Source organism: Arachis ipaensis, chromosome B4 (genome assembly GCF_059453495.1).
Source record: "Arachis ipaensis isolate K30076 ecotype BB chromosome B4, ASM5945349v1, whole genome shotgun sequence".
Taxonomy (NCBI): domain Eukaryota; kingdom Viridiplantae; phylum Streptophyta; class Magnoliopsida; order Fabales; family Fabaceae; genus Arachis; species Arachis ipaensis.
The window spans coordinates 46,244,764-46,263,132 of NC_142439.1; the positions used below are offsets into that span (position 1 = coordinate 46,244,764).

Genomic DNA, 18,369 nt, shown 5'->3' on the forward strand with positions numbered 1-18,369 from the left:
TTTAGTAATTTCACTTAAAATTGGGGATAATATGGTAATTAAAACCCAAATTAAATCCAACACTAGATGTATATAGAAAATACTATTTGCTCATCAATTTTTACAAATTACTTTCAATAAAATGCCCAAATCAAATAATTAGAAATAATTTACTTAATTTCTTCATTTTTCCAAAATAGCAATAGTAATATTTAAAATATTACTTACCTAATTCAAATCATATAAAATCCTTATTATTTTATAACTATCAACTTTATAATTTAAATATAGAAAATAATCCAATAATTATAAAATTGGATAATAATCATAACTCGTCTCAAATTCAATAAATCAAAACTTGCCTTAATTACCTTTAATAAAATAATTTATGTAATTAAGGCTATAAATAACCATATGATTTGAGACTTGATCATAAAAAGACTTTTCAAAGGTTCTGGGTCTTACAATCCCCAGCAAGGCGCCAAAACCTTGGTGCACGAATTGTAAATTACACTTTTCACAACTCGTACCACTAACCAGCAAGTGCACTGGGTCATCCAAGTAATACCTTACGTGAGTAAAGGTCGAATCCCACGGAGATTGTTGGCTTGAAGCAATCTATGGTTATCTTGTAATCCTTAGTCAGGATATCAATTATAACTTTCAGTTTGGATTGCGAAAAATAAAAGAGCATGAATTAAATACTTGTTATGCAGTAATGGAGAATATGTTGGAGTTTTGGAGATGCTTTGTCTTCTGAATCTCTGCTATCCCCCTGTCTTCTTCTTCACGCACGCAAGGTTCCTCCTATGGCAAGTTGTGTGTTGGTGGATCACCGTTGTCAATGGCTACCATCCATCCTCTCAGTGAAAATGGTCCAGGTACGCTGTCACCGCACGGCTAATCATCAGTCGGTTCTCACTCATGCTGGAATAGGATCCATTGATCCTTTTGTGTCTGTCACTATGCCCAACCCTTGTAAGTTTGAAGCTCGTCACAGTCATTCAATCCCTGAATCCTACTTAGAATATCACAGACAAGGTTTAGACTTTCCGGATTCTCAAGAGTGCTGCCAATAGATTCTAGCTTATACCACGAAGATTCTGATTAAGAAATCCAAGAGATACTCATTCAATCGAAGGTAGAACAGAAGTGATTATCAGGCACACATTCATAGATTGAGAATGGTGATGAGTGTCACGGATCATCACATTCATCATATTGAAGTGCGAATGAACATCTTAGATAGAAACAAGCGTGTTTGAATAGAAAACAGAAATAATTGCATTAATTCATCGACATACAGCAGAGCTCTTCACCCCCAAAAATGGAGTTTAGAGACTCATGCCGTCAAAGAGTACAAAGTTCAGATCTAAAAATGCCATGAGATACAAAATAAATCTCTAAAAGTTGTTTAAATACTAAACTAGTAACCTAGGTTTACAGAAAATGAGTAAACTAAGATAGATAGTGCAGAAATCCACTTCTGGGGCCCACTTGGTGTGTGCTGGGGCTGAGACTTGAGCTTTACACATGCCTAGGCTGTTTCCAGAGTTAAACACCAGGTTGTAACCTATTTCTGGCGTTTAACTCCAACTTGTAACCTGTTTCTGGCGTTTAATGCCAGAATGCAACATGGAACTGGCGTTGAACGCCAGTTTACGTCCTTTATCCTTGAGTAAAGTATGAACTATTATATATTGCTAGAAAGCCCTGGATGTCTACTTTCCAACTTAATTAAGAGCGTGCCATTTGGACTTCTGTAGCTCCAGAAAATCCATTTCGAGTGCAGGGAGGTCAGAATCCAACAGCATCTGTAGTCCTTTTTCAGCCTGAATCAAATTTTTACTCAGCTCCCTCAATTTTAGCCAGAAAATACCTGAAATCACAGAAAAACATACAAGCTCATAGTAAAGTCCAGAAATATGAATTTTTCCTAGAAACTAATAAAAATATACTAAAAACCAACTAAAATATGCTAAAAACTACATGAAATTACCCTCAAAAAGCGTATAAAGTATCCGCTCATCAGAGGTCAGGCTGGCATATGCCCTGGCGTGCCACGCCCAAGACGACGTGCCACGCCCATGTAGAACTTTTCAATCTTCTTTGCTGGAATGTTGGCCTGGTGTGCCACACCCAAAACACCAAGTGGCATGCTCTCTTTAAGATCTTGAGTTCACATGCTTGGCGTGCCACGCCCAGAGCACCAAGTGGCACGCCTATTGATGAGAGTTGGGTTCACAAGCTTGGTGTGCCACGTCCAAAGCACCAAGTGGCACGCCCATTGATGAGAGTTGGGTTCACAAGCTTGGCGTGCCCTGCCTAGAACACGCCAACTTTCTTTGCTTGTTCTGTGCTTTTTGCTTCTTTTTCCACCATTTTCTACAAAGTTAAACAATTCAAAGAAATCAAAGCAATATACAACTTAAGATTAAAAATACTCAATAATTAAGCATAATGAATTAAATTTTGATATAAAAAAGCATAGAAAAACATAACATGATGCGCAGTCATCGTAACACCAAACTTAAGCTTTGCTTATCCTCAAGCAAACAAAGAATCATGCAATAAATTTTGACAAACCAAGGTGAGAAGAGTAGCAATTTTTATGCTCATGGTTGGCTAGTTTCTTATGCATGCTACAATCACAAAAGAGATTCAAATGATTGATGCTTCTATCTAGCTCATTTTATGAAATCTTTTTCTTTATGTTCCTTCCTTGAAACAAGGTTTTCATTTTTTTCTTAGCTTAGCTTTTTGGGTGCTTTGCACCATTTGTTGAGAGCTACGACTCTAAATGCTTTGTTTTCAAGTATGACCACTTGATACATAAGTACCACAAGCATTTAATTAGAGGACCTCTTTAAGATCATTAGTTTCTTTTCTTTATTCTCTAATAATTGATGCTCAGATCCTTGAGCTTTGAGGGAGTGCTTTGCACTTGAGCCTAGCCTTGACTCTAAATTTTTTGTTTTTAAGTCTTTTGCTTGATACATAAACACCATAAGTACTTGACAAATGAATTCTCATTGGTACTCAGAGCCTTCAGCTTTCTAATTCTTTCTCTTTTCTTTTCTTGCCTTAATTGCATTTGCTTCTTCAAGGTTTTCAAGATTTCAAAAAAAAATTCATAAAATATCCTAGATGAAAACTTCAATTAAACAAATTCAAATACAATTGGGCAACAATAATAATGCTAACTTCCCAATACTTATAAGCTCATACTAACTTCTTCTTTAATTACCTTGTTTGTTTATGATCGTGATGCTTAATTACTTTGAACTCACAAAACTCAAGATGGTAGTCATAATGTCATAGCACATGTTACAATTCAGCAATAAAGCTATGCTTATTCACAACACACATGTATACAAAGGAATAAGAGACAATCATTGGTGTACGAAATTGTGATCTCTGGTAATGGCTCCAAAAACTTGGTGCTCTAATCTCAATTCATAATTTGTCACAACTTCGATACAACTTACCAGCAAGTGCACTGGGTCGTCCAAGTAATAAACCTTACGTGAGTAAGGGTCGATACCATGGAGATTGTTGGTATGAAGCAAGCTATGGTCACCTTGTAAATCTCAGTCAAGCGGATAATAATTGATTATGGAGTTTTCGAAAATAATACTAATTAAACAGAAAATAGGGATAGAAATACTTATGTAATTCATTGGTGAGAATTTCAGATAACCGTGTAGAGATGCTTTCGTTCCTCAGAATCTCTGCTTTCCCACTGTCTTCATCCAATCAGTCTTACTCCTTTCCATGGCTGGCTTTATGCAAGGGCATCACCGTTGTCAGTGGCTACATTCCCTCCTCTTGTGAAAATGGTCCAAATGCTCTGTCACAGCATGGCTAATCATCTGAGGTTCTCGATCATGCTGGAATAGGATTCACCCTCCTTTGGCGTCTGTCACTACGCCCAGCAATCGCGAGTTTAAAGCTCGTCACAGTCATTCAATCCCAGAATCCTACTCGGAGTACCACAGACAAGGTTTAGACTTTCCGGACTCTCATGAATGCCGCCATCAATCTAGCTTACACCACGAAGATTCTGATTAAGAGATCCAAGAGATACTCATTCAATCTAAGGTAGAACGGAAGTGGTTCTCAGGCACGCGTTCATAAGGAATGATGATGATTGTCACGTTCATCACATTCAGGTTGAAGTGCGAATGACTATCTTAGAAGCGGAACAAGTTGAATTGAATAGAAAAACAGTAGTACTTTGCATTAATCTTTGAGGAACAGCAGAGCTCCACACCTTAATCTATGGAGTATAGAAACTCTACCGTTGAAAATACATAAGTGATAATGGAGTTCATTGGTCTCGGCCCCAGAGGGGAACCGAAGTAACCAAGACTTCTATGATCCGAAGATAAAACTCAGGATGATTAATACAATAGTAAAAAGTCCTATTTATACTAAACTAGTTACTAGGATTTACAGAAATAAGTAATTGATGCATAAATCCACTTCCGGGGCCCACTTGCTGTGTGCTTGGGCTGAGCTTGAATGTTACACGTGCAGAGGCTCTTTCTGGAGTTGAACGCCAGCTTTTGTGCCAGTTTGGGCGTTGAACTCCACTTTGCAACTTGTTTCTGGCGCTGGACGCCAGAATTGGGCAGAGAACTGGCGTTGAACGCAAGTTTGCGTCATCTAAACTTGGGAAAAGTATGGACGATTATATATTTCTGGAAAGCCCTGGATGTCTACTTTCCAACGCAATTGGAAGCACGCCATTTTGAGTTTGGTAGCTCCAGAAAATCCACTTTGAGTGCAGGGAGGTCAGAATCCAACAGCATCAGCAGTCCTTCTTCAACCTCTGAATCTGATTTTTGCTCAAGTCCCTCAATTTCAGCCAGAAAATACCTGAAATCAAAGAAAAACACACAAACTAATAGTAAAGTCCAGAAATGTGAATTTAACATAAAAACTAATGAAAACATCCCTAAAAGTAACCAGATTCTACTAAAAATAGTGCCAAAAAGCGTATAAATTATCCGCTCATCAATCATGCAATTGAATGTACATAGAACAAATAAGAGAAAAAGAAACTTTACCACCTTGTAGTTAATCTTCATTGTTATTGATGTCTTTTCCTCATATTCTTCTCCTTCCCACACCAACTTAGAATAATTGCTTCAAGCAACAAATAAAAACAGTAGTGATGGGATTTATGATGGGTCATGAATATCTTAAACAATGGAGTGTTAGTAGTACATGTGTTTTAGGCAAGAAGAATTAAGAATCACAAAAAATGCACAAGAAACAGAGATATTGTGATTGCAAAAATGAGAGAGTGTTCATGATACATTACATAGAAAATGAGTGGCACACCAAACTTAGTGTGACACTTTCAATGGGAATTGATGCAAGTATCCAGTAAAGAATTGGAAAGAAATTGTTGCAAGGCAACACCAAACTTATCTTATGCAATCTCATCTCAATTTATTTGAAAGAAAACTAAGCAAATAAAGAAACTGTTGTGTGTCAATAACACAATCACCAATAAACAAAGAATTTCATTTTGTCACCAAGAAATCCTTAGTGAGGCATTAACACAAACAGTTGATTGGCAAGAGAAAATAAAGGAACGAAAGTAATAAAAACAAAATAAAGGGTGTCTAATCTAGGTAATCAACCAACCGGTAGTTTGTTAATCACAATTAATCCCCGACAATGGCGCCAAAAACTTGATAAGAAAAGAAATTAATTCTTCCGCAATAACTACCGGCAAGTGCACTGGGTCGTATCAAGTAATAAAACTCACAAGAGTGAGGTCGATCCCACGAGGATTAACGGAGTAAGCAAACAATAGTTGATTGATTATTCTAGTTAGACAAACATTAAGGAGAGATAATCAACAAGAAATGTAAATGACATAAAAGTAAAAGAAAGCAATAAAGTGCATGAAAGTAAATGGCATAAATGTAAAGTACAAGAAAGTAAAGTGCTGGAAAATAAATGACCATAAAGTAAACTAGTCTAATACCCGCGCATAACGCGGGTTTCTTTTAATCAATTTTATAAATTACAAATGTCCTAATTATACCTGTGAAAGATCATATAGCGGATAAAAAATATAATAGTATTAACATAATTGAATCTCAGGAAAAAAAAAAATTAACTATAAAATTATTAATGGAAACGTACCATGTAAAAGTCTTGGATCTTTTTTAGACATATGTTTAATTTTTATTTAAATTTTTGTTCTATGGATATAAATGAAGTAATTTACAATATCAATCAATTTATGTCAATCAAATTGAATTAATAGTACACAATTTTAATGTGAGTTCAATAGTAACTATCTAGAAAGATTCCCAAAAAAAAAAAACAAATCACAGGTCGTATAAGGACCTGATAGGTACATAGAGTTAGTCAGTAATAATGTAATATATTCAGAATTTGTTTTTGTTAAACCCTTATTTAAATTTCATAGTTTCCCAATTTTCTTTTGTTAAAAATGACGCCCCCTGTATTGGAAAAAAAATCCTCACTTTCTCTGTGCCTAATACTAAACCAAAATACCCATAACCCATACATCATTCACATATTCCATTCACACTCCTAATAGCCATAGCAACCATCTTCTCCATCACCCAACGCCTCTTCCCCCCCCCCCCCAAAAGTGTCGTGGTTGTGGGAAATGTCATGGAAAGAGCATTTCGCCGCCGTCCTCTTCTGCTCCAGGCTCTATTATCTCTCTGTTTTACATGCGCATCTTCCTCCTCTGCTACGTCTGGCATCATCTATTTGTTCGCTATACAAGGCCGTTCTACGCAGCTCCTCCATCGTCCTGTTGAAGCATCTATTTCTTCGTCTTGTCCCGAGCTGTGCTGCCTCCAGCTGCAATTTGTTCCTCGCTCATCCTTGGTCGCCTGGAGGCCTTATTTTACCTGCCAGTGTGGCTCGCCTCTGTTAGGTTCATGAGTTTCACTGTTGTTTTTTCGATTTTGGATAGATTTCGTTGATGGCTGCTCAACTGCTATGTTGTAGTACTGTGGAAGGTTATTCTTGCTTCTTTAATTTAATTTAATTGTTCAGTTTCATTATGTTTCGTGCCTTCTTACTATGCTTTTTTTCCAGTTTACTTATTGTTGTGTTTGTTTTGCATTCTTGCTTGTTGTTTTTGTTGCCTAATAATTGGTACACAGTGGTTGTTGTTGTTGATTTGTTAATAATTAGTGCTTTATTGTTGTCTTGATTTTCTTTATACATAAACTCTGAATTTGTTTTCGAATATTTTGTAATAAATTATATACAAAATATTATGTGAATTTGTGAATTTTACAAAATAGTTCTTATTAAATTTAAGTGTAGGGAATATCTTACTGAATTTATAATGATTTTATGTTATATTTAATTAAATTGGTCTAATTACGGTTTGACTCTGGTTGAATCATTGAACCAGTGACTTTAGTCTGACTCGTCCGGTTATTGCAACCTTGTATTAATCTAGTGCTGTTAGTCATAAAACACGAATAAAGGGAACTTTCCCTAGAAAAGATTCTTAAAACCAACTACTTCCCTTCATACAGTATTGTGTCTAATTAATGGTCATAAATGTCTATCTACCAAAATCACCAAACAGAGTCGTTGTATCTATCCATGTAAAGAGAGTCGACCATAGGAAATGGACAATTTTAGACAGTTGTATGGTTGATCCTTTGATAATCATAATAGCTCTTTACAGTATACCATAATTCTATAGATTTGCCTCTCGTTGGTTTGGTAACCTCGAGATACTTGGTGTTAAGATGGGGTGGATTTCCTTATTGATTTGTTGAAGATTAAATAGGCGAGGCTGAAAGGTATGTATATTCTATGTCCCATGAACATCTTTCTTTCTTTTGTGTTGTGTTGTTTGCTTATTTTGTTTATTTAGATAATATTGGTTACTTTTGCAGGTATCTTACTGCATATATATATAGTCAAATGGCACACCATGATTTGTTTTTCAAACCTATTTTTCTCCATTTTAACGCTATCAATTATTTCCTTCCTAAAAAACTATCAATTTGCATATGCATTGAAATATTGAATGCAATAATAATGTCCTATATTGTATAATAAATGTCTGAAAGTATTTGGGTGTGCTTTTTGTGTATTGTTATAAAAGAAGAAAGACAACTTTCTGGCGATCTAGACTGCTAAATGCTAAAATGGTATTTCAGTTATAATTTTTAACTGATAATAATTAATTACAATACTTCCACTTTATTTTCATTTATTCCTCATTTTCACAATTTTGTAAAGAAAATTGAGACAATTGGATTTCTTGTGGCCATTGAAATACGGACAATGTTGATCCTGTCTCCTTTAACTTAATTGAGTTAATAGATACTGCTATTAGTTGGTATATGCTGAGAAATTTTCATTTTTTTGTTTTCCCCCGGCAGGAAGTGAAGGACACATGATTGAAGAAGCCAAATCAATCAACCTTTCACTAAGTTCACTGGGAAAGTGCATTAATGCTCTAGCAGAAAATAATGCTCATGTTCCATTTTGTGATTCAAAGCTTACCAGGATGCTTCGAGGTTCTTTTGGAGGTTGCATGTGCCTTAATTTTTCTTGTTAGATATCCTACTAATATCGGCCTCAAGTTTCATAAACTCTGGTCAAATCTTGTGAGATGTCATTAATGGTTCAGTAAACTGGTTTCTTAGATCCTTGACTAACACAACTACTTTATCTTCCTTAGTCTCAGGCTCTGCATCACATAAATTGATCTTGGACATTAATTGTATCTGTTCGAACTTACAGAGCTATTATTTTATTTTCCCTACCTTATATTTTCCAATAATCTGTAGGCACAGCAAGGACATCATTGATTGTGACCATTGGCCCATTTCTGCATCACCGAGGAGAGACTTCTAGCACCATATTATTTGGCCAAAGGGTCAGTTTTTATATATGAATATGTTTATAAAAGATTAACTACCATTTTGGCCTCCCAAAAGATTCAATTTTTGACAAAATGACTTCCAAAAAGAAACAAATGACATTTTGGCCTTCCAAAGATAATCTCAGTTTGTCAATATGCACTAATTTTTCTCATAAGTGGCACACGACTAATGCATTTGATCTAGGCCCCTTTTTTCCAATTTATGTTTCAATTTTTTACCTTCATATATAAGAAATAGTTCACTTAGTGTAAAATCACTTAGTGATGGGTCCTTTATTTTAGTTGTAAAATTATACACCTAATACATATCTTATTATATTTAACACTTCAAACTTCCTGAACTTGTTTTATAGATTCAATTGTAAGAGGAAGCAGATCATGTAATTGGGTCCTAGACTCTACAACGTCACATTAGGCTTTGATTGTGGGTAGGGATTTATTTGATGATATTACCAATGACGGGTAAGAACTCATTAAAGCGGCTACTTAAAACCCAAATAACTGCATTAAATTGTTAAATCATGTCTCTTGGAAGTTTAGATTTAAAAAGTATAAACCTTTCATTCAAAATAACTTTTTAAAATAAGTAAATCTTATATGTGTACTACATTGCATCAAGTTTGCCTTCCATGGGACAACTCAAATAATGAAATTGAATGCAAAACATCGTTCTATAATTTTACACAACTGTGATACTAATGGTAACAGATTAACAGAGCAACAATTTTTCTAAAGAACTGAAATTGTGATAAGACTTATTAATTGGAAAATCTCTCAACATTTCTTTATGTGTCGGCAAAATCTGCAGAAAGCATAGATGTGCATATAAAATGGTTAATTATGTGTATAAAAATTTTCTTGTGGGTTATCCATTTGTCAGATTTATATACAACTTAGGGGTCAACGGTTTAGCTGTAACAAAGTGTAACTCAATAAAAAAGTAGACACTTGCATACTACACAACTGGATTACTAATGTGACACATGGATCATAATAGTCTTATTATAATATAAGACAATCAATATAATATGAACGCAAAACAAATTTAAAAACCTCCCAGAACTATAGTATCAAAAATTGAATTGTGCATTACTTTTTTGGGATAAATTTCATTCAATAATTCAATAATCACCTTGTAATAGTTTCTTCGCATAATATTATATCCCTTTATTCTTCCTATATAAAATGGTTAGCCACTCAAAAACTGGTGTAGTTTAAATTGAATCCTACATTAGAAATATCAATGATGAATATAATATAATAATATTAACTTTATTCTTGAAGTTTGTATACACCTGCCATATTATTCACTATATTATTGAGATATAATGGTAACCTTAATTTATTCAGGGAAACTACATTGGAAAGGAATGCGTATATAACTGATCTTTGATGCTGTTCGCCCATTTGAATATTTATCATTATTGTAGGTAAAATTTCAATCTCCATTTATAATTGTAAGAATTATTATATATTAAAATACAACATCATGCAAATTAATTAGGTATTGCTTGGTAAAAAGGAACTAATAGTTAAAGTCTTTAGTTGCACAAAGTTAAATCTGTGAATCTAACACATAACCAAAAATAAATATTATAAACCACCTTAGATCATAAACCAGCTTATAAAAAAATAACATTAACTGAAGTTTTGAAACTTGAATCTGATAAATAAAATGACATATAAAATAACTGGCAGGTGATACTAAGATATGTGATTTGAAATTCTAACAAAGGATCATACAACATAATTAACAAATGATGTAACATCTGTGTTGAAAATATACCCTTATCTGATTGAAGTTAACATCTTTAATTGGTAGGGTATCTGAGAATTACCTGTGAGAGAATCATAAACTAAACGATCAGCTTATCCTAATATAATTATAAAAGCATATGAATCTGCTATAAGATCCCTCAGGTAAGAAGACTAATAGACTTTTTTGTATAAAGGGTTTATAGATGATTTCTAAATATGTTACCTGTGAGCCAATTCATAAGTTCTGCATCTTACAATATTAAAATATCATCCAAAGTTTTGAAAGACTTCTTTGTAAACCACATTGTCTGTCTCTGAGGTAATTTCATCACCATGACATAACTAAATCTTGAGACCTTTTCTATTAGTAACTCTAGAAACGGCAACATACAACTGTCCATGTGTGGAAACAGGCTTTTTCAATATCAATCCAACTTTTGACAGAGATTGGCCTTGGCTTTTGTTAATTGTCATTGCATAGGACACTGTTATACGGAATTGCCTTCGTTGGAACTTGAATGGAATCCTGTGGTCAAATGGGCTTAGTGTCATCCTTGGAATAAAAATTTTCTGACCGCAACTTTTGCATGTGATACTTTTTGCTTCTATTATGTGTTTGCCAAAGTTTGTTATTACCAAACCTGTACCATTGCATAACCCCATCGAGTGATCAATGTTCCTTAGAAGCATGATTGGTGTTCTGACTTTAAGAGTAAGTTCATGATTTGGCACTCCTGAACATCTAATTGTATTTAAGAACTCAGGAGTGTGAATGCTTGCTAATATGTCATTGCTCTGCTCAGTTGGGCATGCTTTATCAGAGCTATAGTATGTTTGTGCCTCAAAGGGATTCAAACTCATCATGTATGAGTTAATCTCATCAACAATTTGCAATGTGGGAGCAAGAATAACTCAATCTTCCACTGCAAATTGGGTTATCGTACTCGAGCATAACTCAGGATAAATTGCGTTACATATAGCCTCAATAAGATCGACCCAATCCTTGATCAAAATGTCCGTTGGTATCTTTACTTTCTCGAGGCCATCAATAGATATTCCACATTTGCCATCACCAATATTGAGTATCCATTGAGCAAACTCCTCTAGTTTGGTTGACTGTGCATGTTCATCGTGTGCCTGAAGTCGCATGTTTCTTGTTAATGTCAGTAACTTGAAACTATTCCAAATATATGAGGAATTGATAGTTGCACTAACAATTTCTAGTCTACTACCTTTGGGTATAACGGGTAATATTTGTCTAAAGTCACCACCAAATACAATAGTCTTCCCTCCAAACGGTTTTTCTTCACTTTTGGTGTCCTTAAATCTAAGAATGTCTCTCATTGTTCTGTCAAGCATCTCGATGTAATGTTTATTGACCATGGGAGCTTCATTCCAAATTATAAGCTTAGCTTTTATCAATAAATCAACCAAAGCACTTCCCTGCTTTATGTTGCAAGTAGAGAATTCATCAAGGTTGAGAGGCATTGTAAATCGGGAGTGAGCGGTCCTACCGCCAGGTAGTAGTAAAAAAGCTATGCCACTTGATGCAACGGTGACGAACGGATTTTCTGTTGGTAAAGAATTTCACAAATAAAGTCTCGTTGTAAGTATATTTTCTAAACCAACAAAGAATCCTTTCGTGCAAAAACTTGTTTGTCACTAAAGCAAACCCAATAAAAATAATAACCGAAGTATTTAAACCTGGGGTCATCTCTCAAGGAATTTCAAGGAGGTGTAGTTATTATTGGTTATGGGAAAAGTATCTTTTTGGGTTTTTTTAAAATAAGGAACGAGAAAAGTAAATTGCAAGAATTAAATTAATAACTAATAAAGTTCTTAGCAAGGTATGAGAACTGGACGTCCTATCCTAGTTATCCTTATCAATTGTGATGAGAATTGTTCATTGCTCCAACTTAGTTAACCCTTACTAGATAAAGGAAAGTCAAGTGGACTAATCAATTTGATTCCTCAAGTCCTAGTCAACTCCTAAGGAAAGACTAGCTTTAGAGGGATCCAAATCAACCAGCAAATTCCAATTATCAATTAACAAAGGAGTTTGATAACTCAAGTGTCTCCAATTAATCAATTCAAGCTAAGAATATAAAAAGCTAAAAAGAAATCATAAATATGAAATACCTCAAATTGCATTAAATAGAAAGTCAAATCAAACATGAGGATTCATAAACCAAATAGCAACATAAAGTAATATATAAGGGAAATAAATAAACTAGAAAGCTAGAACAAATAAAAGTAGAAGAGAAATTAAATTAAAGGAATATTGAACCTGGAATTGAGAAGAAATAAACCTAAAACTAAGAGATATCCTAAAACCTAGAGAGCGGAAAGAGCGTCTCTCCCTAGAAACTACATCTAAAACCTAAATTGTGAATAATGAGAAGTGTCCCCTCATTCCTCCACTCTGCAGCCTCTAATCTATGTTTTCTGGGCCGAAAATTGGGTTAAAAATAGCCCAGAAATTGCCACAGCAATTTCTGTAGTGGCAGTACGTCGCGCATGTCGCGCGTACGCACTAGGTGCGCGTGCGCGCCGATGGACTTTTCGCCAATGTGTGCGTGCGCGTCAAGTGCGCGTGTGCGTCACTTAGCTGTATGGCCACTGTAGCAAATTATATATCATTTCGAAGCTCCGGATGTTAGCTTTCCAACGCAACTAGAACTGCCTCATTTGGACCTCTGTAGCTCATGTTATGGTTGATTTAGTATGAAGAGGTCAGGTTTGACAGCTTTAGCAATTCCTTCAATTTCTTATATTCCTTCCACTTTTGCATGCTTCCTTTCCATCCTCTAAGCCATTCCTGTCCTATAAACCTTGAAAATACTTAACACACATATCAAGGCATCGAATGGTAATAAAAGAGGATTAAACATAGCAAAATTAAGGCAAAAGATGCATGTTTTCAATCATAGCACAAAGTCAGAAAGAAAAATGTAAAACATGCGAATTCAATGAATAAGTGTGAGTTTAGTGGATAAAATCCACTCAATTAAGTACAAAAATGTACCACGAAATAGTGGTGCATCAAATCTCCCCACACTTAAACATTAGCAAGTCCTCATGCTAAGCTCAAGAGAAACTATAAGAGTGAAGAGGAATGGTAGAAAGTATGAAATGCAACCTCTCTATATGAATGCAACTACATGCAAAATGTTTCTACCTACTTAGTTAAAAGTAAAAAAATCCTTCAAGATGAAATATGAACTGGATCACGCAAATTCAAATCATAAAAATGAAGTACAAATAGACTTGCAGAAGAAAATAGCTCATGAAAGCCGGGAACAAAGAATTCAGCATCGAACCCTCACTAGGAGTGTATGCACTCTAGTCGCTCAGGTGTTTAAGGTTCGATCTCTCAGTTCTCTACTAATCTTGCTTTCTGATGAGCGGATAATTTATACGTTTTTTGGCATTATTTTTACATAGTTTTTAGTATGATTTAGTTAGTTTTTAGTATATTTTTATTAGTTTTTAATTAAAAATCATATTTCTGGACTTTACTAGGAGTTTGTGTGTTTTTCTATGATTTCAGGTAATTTCTGGCTGAAATTGAGGGACTTGAGCAAAAATCTGATTCAGAGGCTGAAGAAGGACTGCAGATGTTGTTGGATTCTGACCTCCCTGCACTCGAAATGGATTCTCTGGAGCTTCAGAAACCCAAATAGCGCGTTCTCAATTGCGTAGGAAAGTAGTCATCCAGAGCTTTCCAGGAATATATAATAGTCCATGCTTTTCCCGAGTTACAACCTGGCGTTTAACTCCAAAAGAAGTCTCTACACATGAAAGCTTCAATGCTCAGCCCAAGCACACACCAAGTGGGCCCCAGAAGTGGATTTTTGCATCATTTACTTATTTTCTGTAACCCTAGCTACTAGTTTAGTATAAAAACTACTGTTAGTGATTTATTTTATACCTTTTGATCATGTTTTGATGATTGAACCCTCTTTGGGAGGCTGGCAATTCGGCTATGCTTGGACCATTATCACTTATGTATTTTCAATGGTAGAGTTTCTACACACCATAGATTAAGGTGTGGAGCTCTGCTGTTCCTCATGAATTAATGCAAAGTACTATTGTTTTCCTATTCAACTCAAGCCTATTTCTTCTCTAAGATATTCATTCGCACACAAGAACATGATGAACGTGATGATTATGTGACGCTCATCACCATTATCACCTATGAATGCGTGCCTGACAAACACATCCGTTCTACATGAAAACAAGCTTGAATACATATCTCTTAGCCTCCTGATTTATGATCAGAGTCTTCGTGGTATAGGCTAGAATTATTGGCGGCCATTCTTGAGATCCGGAAAGTCTAAACCTTGTTTGTGGTATTCCGAGTAGGATCTGGGAAGGGATGGCTGTGACGAGCTTCAAACTCGCGAGTGCTAGGCATAGTGACAGACGCAAAAAGGATTACTGGATCCTATTCTTGCATGATCGAGAACCGACAGATGATTAGTCGTGCGGTGACAGCGCATTTGGACCATTTTCACTGAGAGGACGGGATGTAGCCATTGACAACGGTAATACCCAACATAAAGCTTTCCATGGAAAGGAGTAAGAAGGATTGAATAAAGGCAATAGGAAAGCAGTGAATCAGAAGGAATAAAAGCATCTCCACATGCTTGTCTGAAATTCTCACCAATGAATTACATAAGTATCTCTATCCTATCTTATATTTTATATATATATTAATTATCAAATCTCCATAACCAATTGAATCCGCCTGACTGAGATTTGCAAGATGACCATAGCTTGATTCATACCGACAATCTCCGTGGGATCGACCCTTACTCACGTAAGGTTTATTACTTGGACGACCCAGTGCACTTGCTGGTTAGTTGTATCGGAATTGTGAAAAATAATTAAGAGTCAGAATGTGCGTACGGAGTTTTTGGCGCCATTGCCGGGAATGAACAATCACGATTTCATGCACCAAGTTTTTGGCGCCGTTGCCGGGGATTGTTTGAGTTTGGACAACTGACGGTTCATCTTGTTGCTCAGATTAGGTAATTTTATTTTAATTTTAAGTTTTTGTTTTTATTCTTTTTATTTTCAAAAAATTTTCAAAAAAAAAATATAATAAATTATTCTATAGCTTCAGAATTTTTTAGAATGAATTTTAGAGTTTCACGATGATCTGTTGAAGTCTGGCAGGCTGTGAAGCCATGTCTAATCCTTTGGACTAAGATTTCAACTTATCATCACAAGAGTCCTTGGACTCCCATCTGATTAGCTGTTGTATGCCTGATTTGTATGCTAAAGCTTGGCTGGCCATTGGCCATGTCTAGTATTTTGGACCGGAGCTTTCACTGAAAGCTTGGCTGGCTAGTAAGCCATGTCTAATTCCTGGACTGGAGCTTTAGACTAACATTGCATGATTCCTGGAATTCTCATTAGAAATTTTGGAAATCCTTATTTTTCTTTTCCATTAATTTTTGAAAAATCCAAAAAAATTTAATAAATCATAAAACCAAAAATTTGATGTTTCTTGTTTGAGTCTAGTGTCAATTTTTAAGTTTGGTGTCAATTGCATGTGTTCTAATTTCCCTTTAATTTTCGAAAATTCATCAAATGTTCTTCATTGATCTTCAAATTGTTCTTGATGATTTGCTTTGTTTGATCTTTACATTTTTATGTTTTGTGTCTTTTCTTATTTTTCATATATATTTTCAATTTGTTAGTGTCTAAAGTTTGAAAATTTCTACGTTTGGTGTCTTACATGTTTTTCTTTTCTTAAAAATTTTCAAAAGTAAGTTCTTGGTATTCATCTTGACATTCAAAGTGTTCTTGGTGTTCATCTTGACATTTAAGTGTTCTTGCATACATCATGTGTTTTGATCCTGAATTCTCATGTTTTGAGTCTTTTCATTGTTTTTCTCTTTCATCATAAAAAATTCAAAAATCAAAAAAATATCTTTCCCATTTTCTTCTCATAAAATTCGAAAATTTGAGTTGACTTTTTCAAAAATTTTTAAAATCTAGTTGTTTCTTATGAGTCAAATCAAATTTTCAATTTAAAAATTCTATCTTCTTCAAATCTTTTTCAAAAATCAAATCTTTTTTCTTTAATAATTTCGAAATTTTCAAAATTTATTTTCAAAATCTTTTTCTTATTTCTATTTCATATTTTCGAAATTAATGCTAACAATGAATGTGATTGATTCAAAAAATTTTAAGTTTGTTACTTGCCTAGTAAGAAAGGTTCAATCTTTAAATTTTAAAATCATATCTTTTTGTTTCTTGTTAGTCAAGTAATCAACTTTAATTTTCAAAATCAAATCTTTTTAAATTTCTTTTTCAAATCTTTTTCAAAATAAATTTCAATCACATCTTTTCAAAATTAATTTCAAAATCTTTTCTAACTTCTTATCTTTTCAAAATTGATTTTCAAATTTTTTCAATTAATCTTATCTTGTTTGATTCTTATCTTTTTCAAAACTACATAACTAATTCTCTCTCTCTCTCTCTAATTTTTGAAAATCACTAACCTCTTTTTCAAAATTTCTTTTCATTAACTAATTATTTTAAATTTTAATTTTAATTTTATTCCTTTTCGTATTTTCGAATTATAACTAATATTTAAAATAAAAACAAAAATATTTTTATTTTATTTTATTTAATTCTCGAATTCTTCCCCCTCTCATCTCCTTCTATTTATTTATTTATCTACTAACACCCCTCTTTCTCTCAAAAATTCAAACCCACTCTTCTCCTCTGTGTTCGAATTCTTATCTTTTCCTTCTTCTATTCTTCTCTTCTTATACTCATATAAGGAATCTCTATACTGTGACATAGAGGATTCCATATTTTCTTTTCTGTTCTCTTCTTTTTCATATGAGCAGGAACAAGGACAAGAACATTCTTGTTGAAGCTGATCCTGAACCTGAAAGGACTCTGAAGAGGAAGCTAAGGGAAGCTAAAGCACAACTCTCTGGAGAAAATCTGACAGAAATTTTCGAAAAAGAAGGAGACATGGCCGAAAATAATAACAATGGTGGAGATGCAAGGAAGATACTTGGTGACTTTACTGCACCAAATTCCAACTTACATGGAAGAAGCCTCTCAATCCCTGCCATTGGAGCAAACAAGTTTGAGCTAAAGCCTCAATTAGTTTCTCTGATGCAACAGAATTGCAAGTTTCATGGACTTCCATCAGAAGATCCTTTTCAGTTCTTAACTGAATTCTTGCAGATCTGTGATACTGTTAAGACCAATGGGTTTGATCCCGAGGTCTACAGGCTTATGCTTTTTCCGTTTGCTATAAGAGACAGAGCTAGAATATGGTTGGACTCTCAACCTAAAGATAGCCTGAACTCTTGGGATAAGATGGTCACAGCTTTCTTAGCCAAGTTCTTTCCTCCTCAAAAGCTTAGCAAGCTTAGAGTGGATGTTCAAACCTTCAAACAGAAAGAAGGTGAATCCCTCTATGAAGCTTGGAAGAGATACAAGCAACTGACCAAAAAGTGTCCTTCTGACATGCTTTCAGAATAGACCATCCTGGATATATTTTATGATGGTTTATCTGAATTATCAAAGATGTCATTGGACCATTCTACAGGTGGATCCATTCACCTAAAGAAAACGCCTGCAGAAGCTCAGAAACTCATTGACATGGTTGCAAATAACCAGTTCATGTACACTTCTGAAAGAAATCCTCTGAGTAATGGGACGCTTCAGAGGAAGGG

At 34.7% G+C, this 18,369-nt stretch overlaps 2 protein-coding genes and 1 non-coding gene across 5 annotated transcripts; 1 reads left to right on the plus strand and 2 right to left on the minus strand.

Moving 5' to 3' along the window:
- The first annotated feature begins 6,410 nt into the window (after positions 1-6,410).
- On the plus strand, positions 6,411-10,490 carry LOC148567420 (kinesin-like protein KIN-UB). 3 transcript variants are annotated; one of them, XR_015881123.1, is made up of 5 exons: positions 6,411-8,159; positions 8,394-8,543; positions 8,805-8,893; positions 9,253-9,361; positions 10,250-10,490. XR_015881123.1 is itself a non-coding variant. In XM_088485373.1 (5 exons), the coding sequence occupies exons 1-4, from the start codon at positions 6,965-6,967 to the stop codon at positions 9,262-9,264; spliced, it is 288 nt and encodes a 95-aa protein (XP_088341499.1). In that variant the 5' UTR covers positions 6,411-6,964; the 3' UTR covers positions 9,265-9,361; positions 10,250-10,490. The 3 variants fall into 3 exon arrangements, 1 of the variants encoding a protein (XP_088341499.1); XM_088485373.1 differs by having other exon boundaries at positions 6,411-7,001; XR_015881124.1 differs by having other exon boundaries at positions 7,474-7,805.
- Positions 10,491-10,999: 509 nt separating this feature from the next.
- Positions 11,000-11,518, minus strand: LOC107636436 (uncharacterized). The gene has a single exon (XM_021122440.2). The coding sequence runs from the start codon at positions 11,516-11,518 to the stop codon at positions 11,000-11,002; it is 519 nt and encodes a 172-aa protein (XP_020978099.2).
- A 6,540-nt stretch (positions 11,519-18,058) lies between these two features.
- On the minus strand, positions 18,059-18,166 carry LOC148567421 (small nucleolar RNA R71). The gene has a single exon (XR_015882197.1). It is a non-coding gene; the product is annotated as a small nucleolar RNA R71 (small nucleolar RNA).
- Positions 18,167-18,369: the final 203 nt, after the last annotated feature.

Bases quoted from the DNA above. Each gene is read 5' to 3' on its own strand.
- LOC148567420 (XM_088485373.1), top strand. From the start codon at position 6,965: ATGGCTGCTCAACTGCTATGTTGTAGTACTGTGGAAG. The intron at 7,002-8,393 runs GTTATTCTTGCT...TTCCCCCGGCAG, and splicing joins ATGTTGTAGTACTGTGGAAG to GAAGTGAAGGACACATGATT. The intron at 8,544-8,804 runs GTTGCATGTGCC...AATAATCTGTAG, and splicing joins GCTTCGAGGTTCTTTTGGAG to GCACAGCAAGGACATCATTG.
- LOC107636436 (XM_021122440.2), bottom strand. From the start codon at position 11,518: ATGAGTTTGAATCCCTTTGAGGCACAAACATACTATAGCTCTGATAAA.